The sequence below is a fragment of the Lemur catta genome, chromosome 11 (genome assembly GCF_020740605.2).
Source record: "Lemur catta isolate mLemCat1 chromosome 11, mLemCat1.pri, whole genome shotgun sequence".
Classification (NCBI taxonomy): domain Eukaryota; kingdom Metazoa; phylum Chordata; class Mammalia; order Primates; family Lemuridae; genus Lemur; species Lemur catta.
This window is the reverse complement of record NC_059138.1, coordinates 29,529,033-29,549,766: the sequence shown is the minus strand read 5'-3', so window position 1 is coordinate 29,549,766 and position 20,734 is coordinate 29,529,033. Positions and strand designations below refer to the sequence as shown.

The 20,734-nt window shown below is 39.5% G+C and overlaps 1 protein-coding gene across 3 annotated transcripts in view; it reads left to right on the top strand.

Moving 5' to 3' along the window:
• CAV1 (caveolin 1) overlaps window positions 1-14,005 on the top strand; it is a 32,674-nt gene extending 18,669 nt beyond the window's left edge. For all 3 annotated transcript variants that reach the window (XM_045564812.1, XM_045564813.1, XM_045564814.1), the window contains exon 3: window positions 11,790-14,005. In XM_045564812.1, the coding sequence (XP_045420768.1) occupies window positions 11,790-12,131 (342 nt within the window). In that variant the 3' untranslated portion in view covers window positions 12,132-14,005. The remainder of the gene's footprint in view (window positions 1-11,789) is intronic.
• The last annotated feature ends 6,729 nt before the right edge of the window (window positions 14,006-20,734 follow it).

Here is a 20,734-nt window from a genome sequence, read left to right as displayed (position 1 = left end):
AAGCTCTGGTTCAAACAAACGTGTACACAGACCAATGGGTAGCCTGAAAATGATGAAGACATTTCCTTTTCTTGTGTCTTTGATAGAAAAGAAAGAGCTTTTATTTTCTTTAGCGTGGTAATCATTCATGTCTGTCCCATGACACGCCCAGAAGGTTAAAGAATAACAAACTCTCAAGTGTAAACACAGACATTCGTGAGCAAACCAGGGCTCTGGATGAATCCTTGGAACTGCACGTTTGGATAAAATAAGATTTCCGTGCATCAAACAAGGCAGGATTTTTCCATTTGGGACGGAACTTGCAGTCTTTGAAGGGCTGCAGTAATTTGTCCTCAAAGATGGGAAACACCAGTGCCCCTGAGGTATTGCTCCTCTCTGTTCAAGTTCACTAACTAATTGCCCAGTCTCCATGCTATCGCTGGCCCTTGCTTGGCCTATTTTTACACTCTTCACTGTTCAATGTCACTCGTGTGGTAACACTCAGCGTCAAGAAGTGCCACCAAATTGACACCAGAAGCCTGAGGAGGAAAAAGAAATCAAGAGATGTACAACTTGCTCTGCGCTGAGCCATCTTCAACTAGATGTTTTTTGCAATAATGAGCACGTGAGGCCGTGTGTACAAGAGAGAAGGTTCCAGGTCCCTGAAGCAGGCTCATGGCTCTGGTCTCAACTGTGGTTTTAGGTTCCCACCTGGGATTCCCATAAGAAATGGTCCCCTCCACAGAGAGGTATGAATGCTCTGGAACCCCTACCTCCTCGTATCATTGAGGATAATTTTTAGCAACTTCATAGGGAATGTGTATGCAGTTCCTAGGGTTTCCCTAACAAAATACCACAAACTGTGCAGCTTAAAGCCACACAAATTTATTGTCTCATGTTTCTGGAAGCTAGAAGTCCAAACTCAAGTGTCAGCAAGGCCATGCTCCCTCTGAAACCTATAGGGGAATCCTTCCTTTTCTCTTCCTGGTCACTGTGAGTTTGCTGGCAATCTTTGCCGTTCCTTGGATTGCAGCTACTTAACTCCAGCGTGTGCCTCCAATGCCAGTGGCCCTCTCCCCGTGTTTTCACGCGACCATCTTCTTATGAGGACACCAGTCATATTCAGTGAGGGGCTCACCCTACTCTAGTGTGGTTTCATCTTAACTAATTACATCTGCAGTGACCCTGTATCCAAATAAGGTCACATGCTGAGGTGCTGGGGATTAGAATTTCAATATAGCTGGTTGAGGGGAATGCAATTCAATGCTTAACAGGATGTGAACTAGAAATGGGTATCTTTGTTATTAAAGCAGGGGGATTTAGCTTAAATTTTCAAAGTATAACACAAAAAACGATGGTAATCTAGCGCCTCTTGTATTATCCTGGATAGAGCTGGAACCCATTCTACTAAGTGAAGTATCACAAGAATAGAAAAACAAGCACCACATGTACTCACCATCAAATTGGTATTAACTAATCAATACTCAAGTGCACAAATAGTAATAACATTCATCGGGTGTCGGGCAGATGGGAGGGGGAGGAGGGGATGGGTATATACACACCTAATGGGTGCGGTGCACACTGTCTGGGGGATGGACATGCTTGAAGCTCTGACTCCGGTGGGGCAAAGACAATATATGTAATCCAAACATTTGTACCCCCGTAATATGCTGAAATAAAAAAAAACCCAGGATAATTCATACTACCTATTTAATACCTCCTCAGAAGAGTAAAAGATGGAGAAACCTGGTGGTTGCCTTCAAACAAAAGGAAAGGAGGAATAAGATGAAAAGGAATTAATTCAAAGCAAAGAAAGTCTCTTATATGTGGTGCTGGTGCAGATTTCTCTGACACATCCATGTCCTCATCAGCTGGGGCATTGTCTCCCCAAGGCATATTGGTCACTGTGTGCCTTATAATGAACTCCAGAAGGCTGGTTGACTCGCTAGAGATGAGCTAATCTCTCTTGCTCACTTAATGGTGAATGCAAAATAAGCAGTCACCTCCACAAAATGATTTCAGGAAGGCCAAAATGTTCTCCTTTTCCAAAATATCTCCTCCATCTTCCTGGTACTGTTACTGAAGTCCCTGACATTTCCCCACTTCTCCTGGTTGGAGCGCATGGGTCAGAGCCCTTGATGTAGTTCCTGATGTAGCAGGCACTGGCCTAAACATTTTGCATAAGTTAACTCATTTAATACTCAGAACAACAACCCTAAGGAGTAGGTACTCTTCTGTCCACATTTGACAGATAAGAAACTAAGGCACAGAGAGGTTTAGCAATTTAGATGAGACAACACAGCAGAGCAGAGATTCAAACGCAGACTCCATGCTATTAACCAAGACACCATACTGCCCTCTAAAAATGCATCTCAAAAGCAACACAGTAAAGGATTATCACACTCACTCAGATCTGAGTGCCAGATTTTTCAGATCCTCTTGCCTGGCAGAGAATGAAGCCCAAGGCAACTTCTGTTTCTCAACGTGTCCTCCCCAGACTACCTGCATCAAAGGTGGGGAGGGGATACAGATACCTGGACCCTCCCCTCACGCCAATGATTCAGAATTTCAAGGCCCAGGAATATGCATTTTAACAAGCATTCTCAGACATTTCTTGAGTATACTCATGTCTGAGAATGATTGACCCCAAAGGAATGGAATAAGGGAAAAGTATGATGTTACAGTAAACCATGAAAAGTCAGAAAGAAATGTCAAGGAGGTGGGGACCCTGGTAGGCCATGGTCAAATGACCAAAAGGTCCTGGCCAGAGAAGTTGGGTGGTTGGGGACTGAGCGTAATGCTGGAAGTGGAGGCTGAGAGCAGAAGGAAGCCAGTCACATCCTGTTGCTTGGATCACATACCCTTTCTTTGGTGGAAATGGCTATTTGCTGAGTCAGAGGAGGCACTGTCTGTTATGAATAGTTTGGAGGGGACTTATGGGTGTAGGCAACAGAGAGCAACCAGAGCCTCTGGGTTCAGAAATTTCTATGTTTCTATTTGAATGAGCAGCGTTGCATAAACAGAACAGGAATTTGGTTTGGGGTTAGAGAGACTGATATGGTGGAGCGAGAACGGAAGGAGGAACCAAGAGACCAAAATCCTGGATTTGGTCCAATCACGAAATCTCCCTTGAGGCTCAGTCTCCTAATCTGTAAAGTGGGGGAAAATAATACCTGCCTTCTTACAGGATGAGAGGGTAAATCCGTTGAGGCATATAATACTCTACAATGTGAGTTATTTATATTCCAAGGCCTCTGTAAGTCTCTTGCCTCAGAATATATCTTCCACTCCGATGCCTGCAGTCCATTAATGACACATGAGGACAACTGGAGATCATGGGGGAAAAACCCAACCAAGCAAAAAACCTGGTTTAGGCTGGGTGCTGTGGCTCACACCCGTAATCCTAGCACTCCGGGAGGCCAAGGTAGGAGGATTGCTTGACCTCAGGAGTTTGAAACAAGCCTGAGCAAGAGTGAGACCCTCTCTCTACAAAAAATAGAAAAATTAGCTGGGCATGGCAGTGTGCACCTATAGTCCCGGCTACTTGGGAGACTGAGGCAGGAGTATTGCTTGAGTCCAGGAGTTTGGGGTTGCAGTGAGCTATGATGATGGCACTGCACTCTGGCTGGGGTAACAGAGTGAGACTCTGTCTCCAAAAGCAAATGATTTAATCTATATTTTTCTAAAGCATTTTTCTTTAAAGGTCAAAACTTCTGAGCTTGAATTGCCCAAGTCACCTAAATGATAACCTCCATTGCATTTTGAGAATGGTGATGGTATTTTAGAGCTATGGTGAATAAGAAAATCATTTGGAATAAAAGGGAATGCCAAATAAATAAATAAATACATAAATCAAAGTGCACCTGTGATACCAGGCAAAGAATTCATAAGAGATAATATTACTGTTAGTGATATGTTATACATGCCTACATGCTTTCAATGGGCATTTATACCTCCTTCAAAATATATCTGTTGAAATATTTACATGCTAATTAATATGTGCATAGTACCACTAGGTTTACGGAGGATAACAGGATGTTTACAACAGACAGGGACCCTCCCTAGGTCCTGGTCTTGGTCCAGTCATTTATTAGTCAAGTGCCCTTTCCTTAGTGGGGAAATAAAAGACTTTACTATTCTTATTATGAAATAACCTAGAACTTCACAAGTTTGTGAAGGGAAGCAGATAAGTGAAATAGGGCACTATAAATGTAAAATATTCTGAGGCCTCTGTAATGCCTGGTTAGCAACAAGAGAGAGGTCAGTCCAAAGAGACACTAGGGTCTGAGCTGGAAGCTCAGGCCCGTGACTGCAGGCGCCCGCCCCACACCCACCAGCCCACACCCCAACTCTCTTCACTCACTCACAGAAGTTGATAAATATCCACCTTTCTGTCCTTTCAGCTTGAAACCCTGCTTAGCAATGCAGCCCTCTGCTTTTCTGCTGGGAGATAATCCTATGCACTTCCACAAGATGAAATTGCTTAGCATCTCCCCCCACTCCCCCCAGCAAGGGAGCCAATGTTCAAGCCCAAGAGTGCAAGTCAAATCTCTCACCCGAGATTTACATTTTCCTAGAACTGTGGGTGGATCTTTCTGGGAAACCCTGGGCCTCCAGTTTGCAGTAGCAGCTGCAAAAGCACTGCAGCCTTTTCCCCAGTGGTGCCAGCTTGACCCAGTCAGCCTTGCTCCTGAGAAAACACATGGGTATTAGAGCAAAGTTCTTGCGTTCTGGTAACATTTAATTGTGCTATTTCTCAATGTCCTCTGCACCCACACGTTCATGCACAACATTTATTCCATCGACTTCAAAGGCAGCTCAACATGTTGGAAGTATGTGTGGGAACAAAGAAGGGGATTTGAAATTGGTCTAAACCCTCTTTCTGTATGACTGGGTTTGGCACATATGTTAGGATTTTAGAAGTATGTATTTGATTTTTAAAAATGTGTTTGTTTAGACTAGGTTTAGAATAATGAAAATAAATTAGGATTTCTATTGTCCATTTGTATGTTTTTTGTAATTAAATAATGGCCATCATCCTTGTCCAATAACATTTATGGCTTTAAGAAAACTTTTCAAAAAATAGTTCTATTCATTTATCCACCAGTGTCTAGATGCCATCCAGCACTTTAGGAGCTCCCTGAAATGCTCGCAAGCACATCTAAGTGTGATTTTCCTAAACGAAAAAATATGTTAATTTGTTATTAGTTTGTGTCCTTTATAGTAAATTTATCATCCTATTTATGCATTGCTAAAACTAATATTAGTGTAAGGTGAACATCTTCTGATACAGGTTAGGCAGCGTATTGTGGTAAGAATCCCATACTGTTGGAAAGATATGTTGAGGTCAGAAATTGAACTCATAATTCTAAATGAGGAAATGTACACCTACTACACAAACCAAGAGGAAAGAGTATTTTACAAGTGCTTTCTGCTACAGGTAACTAAAAACCTGAACAGCTGTGGTTAAAAATAAGGGCATACATGTGTCACATAAGGAAAAGCTGCTGACATTGTTTCAGTAGCTTGATAATAGCAAAAGTAGCATCTTTTCTATTTTCTTGGCCTTTTAATCACGCTCGTCACCTCACGATCACAACATAGGCAGCACCTCATATTCTAAGTGGGATGAAAGGAGCAAAGAGCCACGCCACAGGCCTCTGTCTCTTTTCATAAGGAAGACAAAGCTTTCCTGGAAGTCCCGCCCAGCTGACTTCCACTTAGGTCTCACTGGCCCCAGAACTGAGTCACATGTCTACCCTAAGCTATCACTCACCAGGAAGACAAATGTTACCACGGCAAGTCTCAACCAATTGTGACATATCTCTGAGATTAAAGGATTGTTGCTGTTACTTGAATCAATTAGGATCCTGTTGGCAGAGAAATGGAACTGTGAGTTTTGGGCAGGCAACCGACAAGTCTTATGTAAATGTGTGTGTGTGTGTGTGTGTGTGTGTTTGTGTGTGTGTTTTGTATGTATATATCCAATTTCCACTCATAGTCTAACTATATATTTTCCCAATATAAACAAAATATATAAAATCATTGCTTATGAAATCCTAAATGTACTTAAAGTTTCCTTCTTGAAAATTCATTATTGAGAAATAAAATGTCCAGATTTTGAGACAAAAAGAATGATCCTATGTTTTTTTCAATCCTGTGTACATATAACCTGTTTTTAAAATATTGCCTTCAGACACATTTAACAGGATGAAATCTTCTGAGATTTACTGCATCCGCCAAGTATTATCAAAACACAAGAAAACAGATTGCTTTTCTTGATGTCTGCTGCTAGATTTTTGTTAACTCATGTTTCTGAAAGTGTAACATCATAAGCCAGTATTGCACAAAGGTATTTAACGTCATTTATAAAAATCTAGTAATATAAACTGTTGACTCCTTATACAGCATCTGTTAAGACACAGAAATATCACTGAAGCACATTTATGCTTTTGATCTTTAGGTCTGCATAATAATTCCTGTCAGAAGAGTAACTTGTTCCATAGATTACAGAACAGAAAATCAGTTCTTGGAGGAGTAGAGTAGCTCCCATTCTAAGAAACCAAATGATACCTGCACTCCTTGGGTGTGTTTTTTGTTTTTTTTTTTAAAGCAAATTTCTAATTCCTGTTCTGCTCAAAATCTAAGTGAGCAGATAAAGTGCTTCTCCAGGCAAGACCAGCAGTTGTAGAGGGAAAAGTGGAGTGAGTCTCTTAGGAAATGGGACTCAAGAGTGATTGTTTTTTTAGTGATAAATAAATCAAACTGATGGTTCATATGAACAATGAGCACATTGGTGGTTATCAGAAAGAGGCACCATCATTCACTCAACAAATAGACCTGCAGGACCTCTTAAGAGCAAGACGATGCTTATATTAAGATGCAAGCCTCCAAAATGTAGCAGCCACACTGATGAAGGATGTATGGTGATAGCAAGCAGGCGTGGAAGAGCTCAGTAGAGTTTGTAAGCCTGAGTTCCAATCCTGTGCCTGCCATTAAATGGGAAGGTATCCTTGATCTAGTCATCTGACAGCATTGATCATCAGTTTCTCTATCTCAAATGTGATTCCATTTCTTTAAGAATCTCTTTACCTTTAAATATCTATGAATCTACTGAATCAACTGTGCTTTGAATTGATGTGGAATTTTGAACTGCCTTAAATAGAATGACTGGTCATTTAGCAGAGCCTTGTTGGGTTTGCATTCTGAATACATGTCAAAATGTATGAGGATACTTTTTAAAATATTCCTCCCAGTTTTTTTCACCCTAGGTAGATGTACAAAAATGTTCGTGTTCACATTGTGCAAAGGCTATTTCTCCTAAACTCATGCAGAGGTACTTTTCAAGTCAGTGTCTTAGAAGGCAGTAAGAGACTCACAAGAGAACTAGAGACACGAATCGGGCAGGCTGAGAAGGTACGTGGGGAGGATGATGTAAGTAAGATCCCAGGGAAAAAGTGTGGAGTGCAGGGCTGGATGTAGGCCTGGGAATCAGGAAATTAGGGTTCTAATTTCAGCTTTTCCACTGATTCACTCGGGACCTTGAGAATGTCTGGCCCATTTTTATAATTCTGTGCCTCAGTTTCCATATCTGCCAGTTAGAGTGCAAGTCCTTGGCTGGGTGCCCTGGACTGTGAGAACACACTGTTCAGGGCCATAAAAATACCGTCTGTTCCAAAAATGCAAAACATCCTAGTTACTAGATGTCCTAACTTGAAGTAGAAATGTCAACAAGAATAATTCCTTTAAGGATCAAAATGAGAATGTTTTATGAAGTATCTATTGAGTGAAAATTAAGCAAATAAGACAACTGTAAAGGCTTGTAGTCCTGAGAATATATAGGCAAAAAGAGCACAGACTTGAAATATAACCAGTTCTAGCTTTGCCACTTAGCATCTACAGGACATTGAATAATTTCTTAACTTCCTGCAGTATTCTCGTCTGTCAAATGGGAATAATTTCATGCATCTCAGTGGCTTGTGGTGAAGATGATTACAAATGGAAGTTAGTTGTTTTGTGAGCCACTGGTAGGGGTTGAATTCACAACCACTATGTGCTTTACAGCTGATAGTTTCTTTTTTTTTAAATTTTTTTAAATTTCAGCATATTGTCTATTAAAAAAACCTAGTCACCAAGAACAAGGAATTTTTCAGTGCTACTATTTATTGAGCATTCACTATATTGCTGTGCTCTGTACTATGCTAATACTTTACATAAATTATCTCTCTAATACTAATTATTGTTGTATAAATGGAGATAGAGAGAAACGAAGCTTTTATTTCTGACTCTATTCTTCCCTTAACCTGCCTTTTCTTTTTCTCGGCTACACCTAATTGGCTATACTTTCAGTAATCTTTCAAGCCACCTTAAATTTTCAAGACCAAAACAGCAATAACTACATGAATATATTTATATAACATGTTATTTTGGACATGATGCTTTCCACCCCTGGAGACCTGCTCTAAATTCACTTGGATGTTTGAGAGTAAGTCATGCTCACTAGTAGTTTCTGGAAAGCACTGAAGACTTAGGCATTCAGAAATTTACTAAGCAACTAAAAAGAAAGCATAAAGATCTCCAGTATGTTCGTTGAAAAAAGTATTTATATTTATGCTTATAAAAATAAAATTATCAAGAAATCTTACACTCATATGTTCATAGATATCTTCAGTAAGGACCCATTGTATATATGGCATAATTCTGTCCTCAGAGACCATGCTGTGGGAATTATTGCAGTTACCAGAAGGGTTAAATTCAGCAAACTCTTTTTTATTAATGTGTCTTTTAATTATGAAATACAATGCTTGCCTTAGAGAAAACTTGCAAAATATTTTTGCAAAGTGGTACAGTATTAAAGAAAGAGTTAGTATCTTTGCCACAAGATTCAAACCTCAAATCCACATCTTATTCACTTCCTGGACAATTCATGAACATTTCTTCACCTCAATTTTTCCTATAAAATGGGAATAATATATTACAGAGTTGCTGTGAGTTAAATGAGAACAGTCTGATCATAATGGCCAGCCAACAGATGTTAATAACTATTCCTTCCCTTGGAAAAGAATCTCAAGGCAGAACAGCTTAGGGTCTGCTCTATAAAGTAGGAATCCCCGTCCCCAGTAAAGTTCTTCCTAAGCTCCTTTGGTAATAGACTATTTTCTAATAAAAATGTTGGATCATTTCCCATGATACCCTCAAATGTGTGTACCCATTTCCAGGCTTTTATGGACAACCATTGCCCATCCATTGACCCAAGGTTAAGAACACCTGCTCTAGTGTTTTAATTATGATTTTACCAAATCCTCTTAAAAAACAAAGACATTTTTAAAAAATAAAATTCTCTGGGTATTTTGCAGTGGACTGAAGGAAAACCACAGGCCTTTATTTTTGATAGCTTTGGGAAGAATGCAGTGTCAGAACACAACCCCATAGCAAACAATTAAATAAGTTGCCCAGAAACTTCATTAAAATGTTGCTCTAATTTGTCACATATTTCCTATAACCTTTTAAAACACACAAGTAAATGTTTACCTCTGAGTCTGGATCTAAATGGGTGAAGAAAAATTAGAATGGCAATAATTCTATTTAACTCCACTTACATAATTGTGGCCATACCACTTTTTTCATATGATATTATTTAGAACGTCAGATAATAAATCAGGAGACAGAATGTTCTAGAAAATAAACTTAAAAAATTGGTAAGCACCGTGTACTTTTTCCAAAAGACATTTTATTGTGTTGAATCAAAGGTGGCTCTTTGGCACAGCGGCTCCAAGGAGTCATGCAAGTCCTCATTCCCTAATCCTGAGCCGGCCTGAGTTGCTGCTGGCAGTTGTCAGCTTGTTTGGATTTCAACTACATTAGATCCCTTCCTATAGTGGCCATGCCAAGCAGTGGGGCAGGCTCTGCCTACCTTTCTGTAGGTAATTTTGTTCTTAATCCTATGCTTCATTTCATTTATATAAATCCTCGCAGAGGGATAAAAGCTCCTGAGAATTAATTGTTTAAGTGAACATGTACCTGGGAGAGAACACTGCTGGCAAAGGGTCTGAGTTTGCATTCTGGCCCCGTCGTTGCTGTGTGTTTGACTTTAGCCCGTCACCTTCACCTCTCTGAACCTTCATGTCTTCTTTTGTAAAACGACAATAACACCTTCCCAGATGGGTTTGAGACCCCAGATCACATGGAGATGATGCATTGTAGAAGCATTTGGTAGCTGTTAAGTGCGATGTGTCAGCAAACTCCTTTGATTACTTCCTACTGACCACAAAAAGGGACTGCTACAAGGTTCATTAAGACACTGATATTTGTAGCTGTCCTTATTCCAAACTTTACTCTCAGTTTGTTTAATTCAAAGGTGAAGCTCTGTTCAATTTTTTTGAAAAAACTCCCTTCTCTTTTTAATTTTCTTCTTGCCAATTTTTTTTTTTTTTTTTTGAGACAGAGTCTCGCTCTGTTGCCCAGGCTAGAGTGAGTGCCGTGGCGTCAGCCTAGCTCACAGCAACCTCAAACTCCTGGGCTTAAGCGATCCTACTGCCTCAGCCTCCCGAGTAGCTGGGACTACAGGCATGCCCGGCTAATTTTTTCTGAATATATTTTTAGTTGGCCGGATAATTTCTTTCTATTTTTAGTAGAGATGGGGTCTCACTCTTGCTCAGGCTGGTCTCGAACTCCTGACCTCGAGCGATCCACCTGCCTTGGCCTCCCAGAGTGCTAGGATTACAGGTGTGAGCCACCACGCCCGGCCTCTTCTTGCTCTTAATGTCACCTCTGTTCTCCCTAGCTCACAGTGTTTCCTTAGGTTCCTCTCTTCCCCTAGTTTTGAAGTAACCAAATCCTGTGGATTCTTTTCTTAATATCCCCAGAATCTCTTCTTTTCTCTCTCTCTCTTTTTTTTTTCTTTTTTTGGTGACCATTTTTCCAGGCTTGGCTCTACCATCTCACACTTTGGTGACGGCAGTAGCCTTCCTGCCTTGAATCTCTTTCCCTTCTCCCCAAGTCTGCACACTGTTGTCAAATTCATCTTGACAAACAAGCACTGATTGTGGCTGTGCTCCCCTGCTCCATCATCTTTAATAGACCCCACTGTCTGTAACATAATATCTAGTCTGGCCTCCACCTGGCGTTCTAGCCTTGGTGACACAGGTCTATTCTGCCTGTGACACTTACCGTACTCATCCTTGCTTATTCCTTTGGGGCTTGACACATTTTCAAGGTCCCTTCTTTCTTTCTCTCTCTACAAATCATACCATATTTCCCAAGCCTTGCTCAAATCTCGACACACCATAAAACTTTTTGATGCCTTCCAGCTCACCATGATCTAATTTCCTGAAGTAATTCTGCTAATTGAGTAGTTTAAGAGCCATTCATCAATGATGAAGTAACTATTCCTTAACATTGAGTGTCTTTGAAGCCAGTAAAGTTATGTCACGTTCTTTACATTTTACTGAGTGCGTTGTATCCTTATCCATGGTGTGGGGTTTTACTTTAAGGCAAGGAATTTAATCAGATCTATTTGGTTTTCCCTAGAGCAGTAGTTCTCAACCTTTTGCATGGTAAAGAAACACCTGGAGAATATTTTAAAAGTTCACCTGGGCTCCACCGTAGATATAATAAGGTGTGAGCAAAGCCCAAACATCAGCGTTTCCAATGAGTTCCAGTGATGCTGATACTACTGGTTGCTTTTAAACTTCTCACACAGAACTAGAGCATAAAAACTAATACAGTATATGTTTATGGATAGTGCGTAGTGGGTTTTTTTTCTCCTTTCTTCTAGTCTATGCTCACGTTCTGTCACTTCTTCCTTTTAGATTGACTTTGAAGATGTGATTGCGGAACCAGAAGGGACACACAGTTTTGATGGCATTTGGAAGGCCAGCTTCACCACCTTCACTGTGACCAAATACTGGTTTTACCGCTTGCTGTCTGCGCTCTTTGGCATCCCGATGGCACTCATCTGGGGCATCTACTTCGCCATTCTCTCTTTCCTGCACATCTGGGCAGTTGTACCGTGCATTAAGAGCTTCCTGATTGAGATTCAGTGCATCAGCCGTGTCTATTCCATCTACGTACACACCTTCTGCGACCCGCTCTTTGAAGCTATTGGCAAAGTATTCAGCAATATCCGCATCAACATGCAGAAAGAAATATAAGTGACATTTGAAGGAGAGAAGTATACCTGATTCTTTTTGTTTTATTCTTTTAATTTTCTTGGTGCCGATTTCAAGTTTCAAGTTGCTAATACAGCAGCAATTTATGAATGAATTATCTTGGTTGGGAACAAAGAAATCACTTTCTCAGTTTTCATAGTCATTATTTGTCTCTTCTGAGCTACTTCATCTGTTTTTTTGACAGTCTGAATTTTTAAACCCATTTAAATTTTTTTCTTACCTTTTTATTCATGTGTGGATCAATCATCTTTTTATCGGCTCAGATATGAACATATTATTGAAAGATAATTTGAGAGAAATATGAAGAACTGAAGAGGAAAAAAATAAGAACCAACAGCCTCAACTGCCTGGTCTAAAATGTCGGGCACTCCATGGTAAGGGAAGAATTCCAGGCCACAGCCACTCAGAGCACAAGTGTGTGGGCAGAGTATAAGCAAACTCTTGTCCCACCATCTGAGGAGTTAGTGGATCACTGCCACTCATTTTAATAATCCAGTGGGATCGAGTGATCCTTACAAGTTAGAAAACATAATCTTCTGCAGTTTCATGATCCGACTATTGCCTTATTCTTTTTGAAATTTTAACCTATGACACTTTCTGTGCTTGAATATTTGTCATACAGATAATGAGACTTAAGTGCCTTCCTGTTTTTCACATTTTCCTTTTCAAGTCGGGGCTAACTCATCCACTTTCTTCAGGGAGGTCAGCAGCCTCCCTAAGACCAAAATTAGAAAATCCATGACCTGCTTTTCCATGCTTGTTTCTGACTCTGAGTTAGAGTCCGGGAACGCTCATGTCTGCACTCGAGCATGCAGCATCTATATCCGTAGCGAGTATGGTTGACATTAGCCCGATAAAACGAATTAAAGTGGACGAATGGGCTGAGCCCTCTCTGGGCTGGCGGGAGTGGAAGCCAACTCTCCCTGCCTCTCATCAGCTCAATGAGGTCAGCATGCCTATTCAGCTTCGTTTATTTTCAAGAATAATCACGCTTTCCTGAATCCAAACTAATCCATCACCGGGGTGGTTTAATGGCTCAACATTGTGTTCCCTTTTCAGCTGATCAGTGGGCCTCTGGGAAATGGCTGTCAAAATGGAGGCCATTGTGTGAGACTGTCAGGGTTGCTGCAAACATGACCCCTTCTGAGCAAAGCACTTGCAACTGTCCGTTATGCTGTGACACGAGGCCCCTCCCCCGGCCAGGAGCTCTGGACCTAATCCAAGCATCACTTTGCTCAGAAAGAAGATGGGGGAGGAGGCAGTCATAAAAGAGTGAAGTAATTTGCTGGAATAAGTTCAAATTCTTCTGAACTCAAACTGAGGAATTTCACCTGTAAACCTGAGTCATACAGAAAGCTGCCTGGTACATCCAAAAGCTTTTTATTCTTCCTGCTCATATTGTGATTCTGCCATGGGTGTTAAACCTTCAGTTATGCTTTTATTTCCCTACACTTATTGGAACTCTGCTTGACTTTTGCCTCTTTTAGTTTTTCTGACATTCTAATTACCAACCTGTTACCTACTTTGATATTTTGCATTTAAAACAGACACTGGCATGGACATAGTTTTTCTTTTAAACTGTGTACATAACTAAAATGTGCTATACTGCATACTTTTTAAGTGTAAAGATATTTTATCTTTATGTGAGGAAAATCACTTGGGAAATGGCTTTGTAATTCAATCCGTAAACTGTGTGTTCCAAGACATGTCTGTTCTACATAGATGCTTAGTCCCTCATGCAAACCAATTGCTGGTCCAAAAGATTGCTGAAATTTTATATGCTGACTGATATATTTTACACTTTTTTATCCTGCATGTCTTCAAGGTTACAAGTCTGCACAATAAAAATCTTTAACAGATAAACAGTTAGCTTTATTATTTTTCCCCTAAACTGGTGTTTATGTGTCAGTGTCTATGTGTGTTTGTATCTGTGTGTTTGTATGTAGTGAGCATGTGCATAGTGTGAATACAAGTTTGGAGTGTGTTTGTGGGGGAGGGGTAATGGTCTCCCAATTTTCAATTATTGCAAAGTCATTTAGGTGGGAACTTTCGGCTACAGTCATCATCATTTGTGGGCTACTTTAGATAAAAGTTATAATTAATAACAAAGATTTTCAGCAGCTTACCCAATGTTTTATTATATGCCACCTAATTTGAGCCCCAACAAATAGTAATACTCTCATTTGGTAAATGACACAGTTTGCATTCAGAGGGTAATGATTTCAACTTTGCCATACCTTAAGCAGGATTTTTAAGAGGTATATTTCAGTCACAATTTATTGTTGTCCTTGGCTAAGTTTACATTGAAGACTTTCTGTATTAGTCAGGGTTCTCCTGAGAAGCAGAACAAGTAGGAAATGGAGATGGAGGGGGAGGGGGAGAAAGAGGGGAGGAAGGTGAAGATGGAGGGGAAAGGGGAGGGGGAGGTGGAGAAGGGTGGAGGGGGAGGGAGAGATGGAGGTGGAGGTGGAGGTGGAAATGGTGGTGGAGGTGAAGGTGGAGATGGTAGAGATATAGAGCAAGAGAGCCATTATAAGGAATTGCCTCATGATTATGGAGGCTGACAAGTTCCAAGATCTTCAGGGTGAGTCAGCAAGCTGGAGATCCAGGAAAGCTGATGATGTAGGTCCAGTCCAATAGCCAGCAGGCTCATGGCCCAGGAAAAGCTGATAATTTAAGTCGCATCCAAAGGCAGGGAAAAACTATTGTCCCAGTTTGAAGACACTCAAGCAGAAGGAATTCTCTTACTTGGGGTGGGAGGGGAGGGCCAGCATTTTGTTGCATTCAGACATTCAACTGATTGGATGAGACCCACCACATTAGGGAGAGCAGTTTTTACTCAGTCTACCAATTTAAACGTTAATCTCATCCACAAACACCCTCAAAGAAACACCCAGAATGATGTTTGACCAAATATCTGGACACCCTGTGACCCAGTCAGATTGACACATAAAATTAATCACCACTGCTTCCAAACCAAATTTTGCAAAGATCTTCTTTTAATCTCTCTCATCCTGAAATTCCTTTCTTGTAGTTTACAGAGTTCCTCTCTTTGCTGGGCTTTCAAGAAAGCACTGAGGTTGCTTAGTTAGTAACTCAGTCTGGGATTTGCGTTTACCTAACAAATCATTTCCGGTGTGTACATGGAGACGTGCCTCTGATCTTGGCAGCACTTGAGATCCTGGCTGAAGTTATGCCTCCAGTTCAAGCAGAATGAGTGAAGTGACTTTAAACATAGATTACTTTTGTTTTTGTTTTATTATTTGAGCCTCTAAATTAATATATATTAACAAAATCAAGACTTTACTTATTAATACTTTCATTTAGCCACATGCATGCAACAGTTCCATCTCTGGGTACACAAATAATGACATGGCTTTGGAAAACTTTTACCCCATATTGAAAATAAGTAACTTCATACATCACACATCTAGTAAATATTGGTTACATAATAGCACACATCTGCCCAGTGGAGTGGGGCTCTGTCTGAATAGCTGACCCACACTATCCCTGATATGGGTACTGATACTCAAACTTTCTGGTTTTTAAATTAAAATCTATATTTATAAAATTGGGAGAAGGGAGAAGTAAAGAAAGATACTCAATAGAAAAGGATGAAACTATAAAAGAAAAGATCATGGCTATGAATATATAAAAATATTACACTTCTACATATGGAAAACAATAGAAACAAATGCAATACAAATAATAAATAGAGCTAAAGGAAATATTATAATACACTGAAAATATAGATAGCTATCATAAATTAAGAAAAAGATGAATATACCAATAGAAAAATATGCAAAAATATGAAAAAGATAATTCACAAAAAGAATTGCACAACACTCATAGGAAATGCATTGAGATTATAACAATTAAAGCAATGAGATACCATTTTTACCTAAGTTTGCAGAGATCAAGAATAAAAGTAATGTCCACATTGGTGAGGGTACAGGAAAGTAGGCACACTCATCCATTGCCTTTTGGAGAACAATTAAATGTACATACGATTGATCCTACAATTTATCTTATTAAATAAAAATAACAGAGGCATACCAAGATGTTTGCTATTTGATTGTCAATAATATAATAAATTGAAATAAATTGAAAACAACGTAAATATTCAAAAACAAAATCAATGAAATAAATTATGGTATGTACATTTAATAGACTACTATGAGCTTTTCAATATTTTATGCAATAGAATATTTAATGACATGCAAATATGTTGATGACATAATGTTAACTTGAAAACTAAAGTCAAGAACTGTATGGGGAGGATATACTACTTTTTTTGTTTAAAAAATGGGGGGTGTGGATTCAAATAATTGCATCATTTCTGAGTTCCTATCAGATACTTTGCAGGCATTATTACATTTATACAAGATTTCAAAATAGCTATTGATTTCCCCATTTTACAAATAAAGATTACAGAGTTTTAGGGAGTTACTAATTCACATGACTAATAAATATTGGAGCTATTGTGTAATCCAGGTCTGTCTGACCCCAAAGCTCTGCTCCTCCTACTCCTCTACCATGCTCTGTGTGGTTTCCAAGCCCAAAGCCTTCCTCCTCTTCATGAAGCTCACATCCCCACTGGTTTGCAGAATTATTCTTCACCCTAAAATGTATAAAAAACAAGTAATGTGAGCAGAGTTGGAGTAAACATTAGCAATAATTAAGTAATAGTAGTTAAAACTTATAATCATCTCCGTGTGCCAAGTGTATGCACTTTAAACATACTAGTTTACTTAACCTTTGCAATAACCCTATATGGCTAAGGTCCCCAAACCCCGGGCCATGGACTGGTACCAGTCCGTGGCCTGTTAGGATCCAGGCTGCACAGCAGGAGGTGAGCAGCCAAGCTTCATCTCTAATTACAGCTGCTCCCCATCACTCTCATCACTGCCTGAGCTCCACCTCTTGTCGAGTCAGTGGAGGCATTAGATTCTCATAGGAGGCAACCCTACTGTAAACTGCATTCGAGGGATCTAGGTTGAGAGCTCTTTATGAGAATCTAATGCCTGATGACCTGAGGTGGAGCTGAGGCGGTGATGCTAGAGCTGGGGAGAGGCTGCAAATACAGATTATCATTAGCAGAGAGGTTTGACTGCACAATCAATGTAATGCACTTGAATCATCCCGAAACCATCCCCCATGTCTTCCATGAAACTGGTCCCTGGTGGCAAAAAGGTTGGGGACCACTGCTATATGGTATGTATTATCATTATCATTCTAATTTTACAGATTAGGAAACTGAAGCACAGAGGAGTCAAGTAACTTTCTCAGAGTCACACAGCCAGTAATTGGCAAAGTCAGAGTTATAAATACATGGAGTCTGCGAGTTGAACCATGGTGCCAAACCATATAGTTAGTGATAATGCCAAAAAACAGAAAGCAAGTTGTGGCTCTACTGAGAACAAGCAATGGTCAACAATATGGGTGGCAATTCAAATGCAAATTAAAACGTTTTACACCTAAAATATAAAATTAAAACTGCTCTCACAAATTTACCAAAATCTTTGATTTGAGAGTTTAAGTTTTTACAAAATTAAAAAATGTTACATAAGTGTGTATATTCAGTCACATTATAGTTTAATGACTTTCAAAATCATAAATTGACTAACTGATAAATTGACATACAGACTGTAGGACAGAGATTTCAGTGATGGAAAGAAACACTGACACTTTTTGAAATGAACCATAATACTTATATTTATTTAGACAAAAATTAAATAACCACAATGGAATTAGATTGGATATAGATGACTGGTAGAACCATTTTACCTTTAAGATTCAAAACCACTATTTTTCCTCTAGGAATCTCTGTTCATTAACTAGACTTTCATATTTACTCTCAAGTCTGCCAGCTGCTTTAATAATAATGAGTGTCTCTTGGTGTTATTCAGTACCCAACTTACTGGAGCCATCAATACAAACTCTCTCCTCTTCCCACAGTGCACAACAAATCTACTTAGATTTGCTCCTATGGAAGATTCCTAACTCCTACCAAAAGCCATTCCTTCCACGTGTGTTCTGAATCTCATCTCCTCTTATTTTGCCAAAATCTTTGCTCCCTTGGATAGCGCCTTTAACTCCTTTACTATCTGTCTCTCCCTGTGTTTGGGATTGTTCTCATTAGTCTACCAATATCATGTATATCTTTCTCATTTAAAAAAAAAAAAAAAAAAACTCCTTCCCTTAATCTCAGATCTTCCTCCTCAACTGTTTTCTCTACTTTCTTTTACAGCCAAATTTCTCAAAACAATTATTTATAGACATTATCTAAACACTATTAAATTACCCTAGTTATAATTATATTTTTAAGCCAAGCAAGTTTTTTAAATAATTGTTTACTTCTCATGTCTGGATGTAGACGAGGGCTTACTTATTGATCATGGTATCATTGGTCCATGTGGGGCTCTCTTTGATTTGATTTTATTTCATTATTTAGTTATCATTAATTAACACCTATGAATCCATCACCAAATCAAAGCACTGGAATTCACAACTACACATTTGTTCCTTTTTTTTCCCAACCACCTGTCCCCTTCACCCATATGAGATAACCATTCTCCTAAATTTTGACTTTATCATTTTCTTGCCTTTTTTTAAAAAAGTCTTAAATATAAACAATGCCCCATCCTATCAAATATTCCACATCATTTTAAACTGCTCAGCCATCTACACAGTTACTCAAGCTTGAAACCTAGGAGTCCCCCTAGAACATTCTCCTTTCCTCCACTCCCGTAGCCACTCCATTACCAGACTGTCAGTGCATCTCCACGGTGTATCTTGCTTTTCCACCCTGGCCTCATTTCCACTTCCACTATTTCAGTGTGAGCAAACATCGTTTAAATCCTGATCTATCCTAGCTAGTCTGTTTCCACTCTTGTGCCCTGCCCCCTCCCTCCCCTGGCCATTTAACTCATTTGGGCATTTTGCTATTCAACAACACAAATTATCAGACAGGTACACACACACACACCTGGCTTAAAACCCTGCAGTGACTTCTCATTGAATTCAGTATAAAATCTCTTTACCAAGGCCTACAAAGTCTTAACATGCTTCAGCCCCAACCTATCTCTCTGTTCTCAATTCACACCACCACCTCTTCACCATCGGTGCTCCAGATACACTGACCTTTCAGTCCCAAGAACATGCCATGCACTGATTGGTCACGGGACTTTGCACAGCTGTTCCTTCTGACCAGGAAGCTCATACACCTTTCTCTCTTCTTTGTTACCTCCTTCCCATCCTGTAGGTCTCAGAATGCCACCCTTCAGAGAGGTCTTCCATGTCTTCCCTAACTGAGGCAAGTCCTCCTTTCTTAATCTCTGTCTTAGCCTCTTGCCTATTTCCTTCACAGCATATATCATATTGAGCAATTATTTCCTTTGACTGTTCACAATTTTTCAGTCTTCCTCCCCCTTTTGGATTTAAACTCCAAGAGGCAGGTATTTTATCATAACAGATAATTAATATTTGTTGGGTGGCTGGATGGTCAGACCATCCTGGAGACTATGAGGGATGAGGTGCCAAAAGTCTTCTTTACCACTGGTAACGTCATGAAGAAAATCATCTGACCTCCTCTGAAATAAATTACAGCATTATCAATAACATGCTTGCCATTTGCTTTTCTTCTTCCATTTTATTTTGTTTCTCTATGATTTTGTTCTCTATCAAACCATCCTCTATTGTACCCATGTGAACATCTTGTTGTGGCAAACCATGAGTTTCTCTAATGAAAATTTTAGCAGGGACTACCCATAGATGTTTGATATACGTATTTTTTTCTACTTGAATAATAGCAAACACATGTTGATACAGCTATTAAGGAAAAAGATGTTTTTCCAGCAGCTGTTGACTTCATCAATTCCACTATGTGATGAGTCACTGAAACTTCCACAGAGCTAGAAAGTTAGAACGAAGGAAGTAGGGACTTTTTTATTGTGATGAGAAAGGAGTGGGAAAAGTTAGACATGGAGAAAGTGAATAAAATCAACTGGAATGAGGGATTTAGTACTACAGAAAGTTGAGTAATTTATGTATTACAAGGAAAAGACTTTACATCTATCTAATATCATAATAGAACAACTAAAAAACATGTGAACACTGGCATAAAGAGTGGGGTATTTGCCACAGGAAGAAGGCAGTCATTTTTTAAATAAAGCAACAGCTGCCAGTGTGGGCCACTCTATAAATGACCAACGAAGAAACCTACTCCTCTTCTCAGTTGTATTATTATGATGCCAACTATTAATGAGATAATAACTATCCCAGCCATTAGTCAACATCCTTTTTGAGAGGCTATTTTTTAAATCCCCCATCACATTGCACAACCTCTTGGAAAAGGTGTGACTTAATTACCTGCCAACTCTAAGACAGAAAGCCCTGTTGACTGCATAACACCAGTAAGCACTTTGGGAAGAACATAGCACAATATGCACATTGATGAATGTAATTTGGCTTGAGAGTGACTTTACATTTCCACAGTGATTTTGTTCTTTGCCTCATTTCCTTTCATATGGCCCTCAAAATAATAATAGCCTTCATTTATTGAGCACATGCCACACACTAGGCAA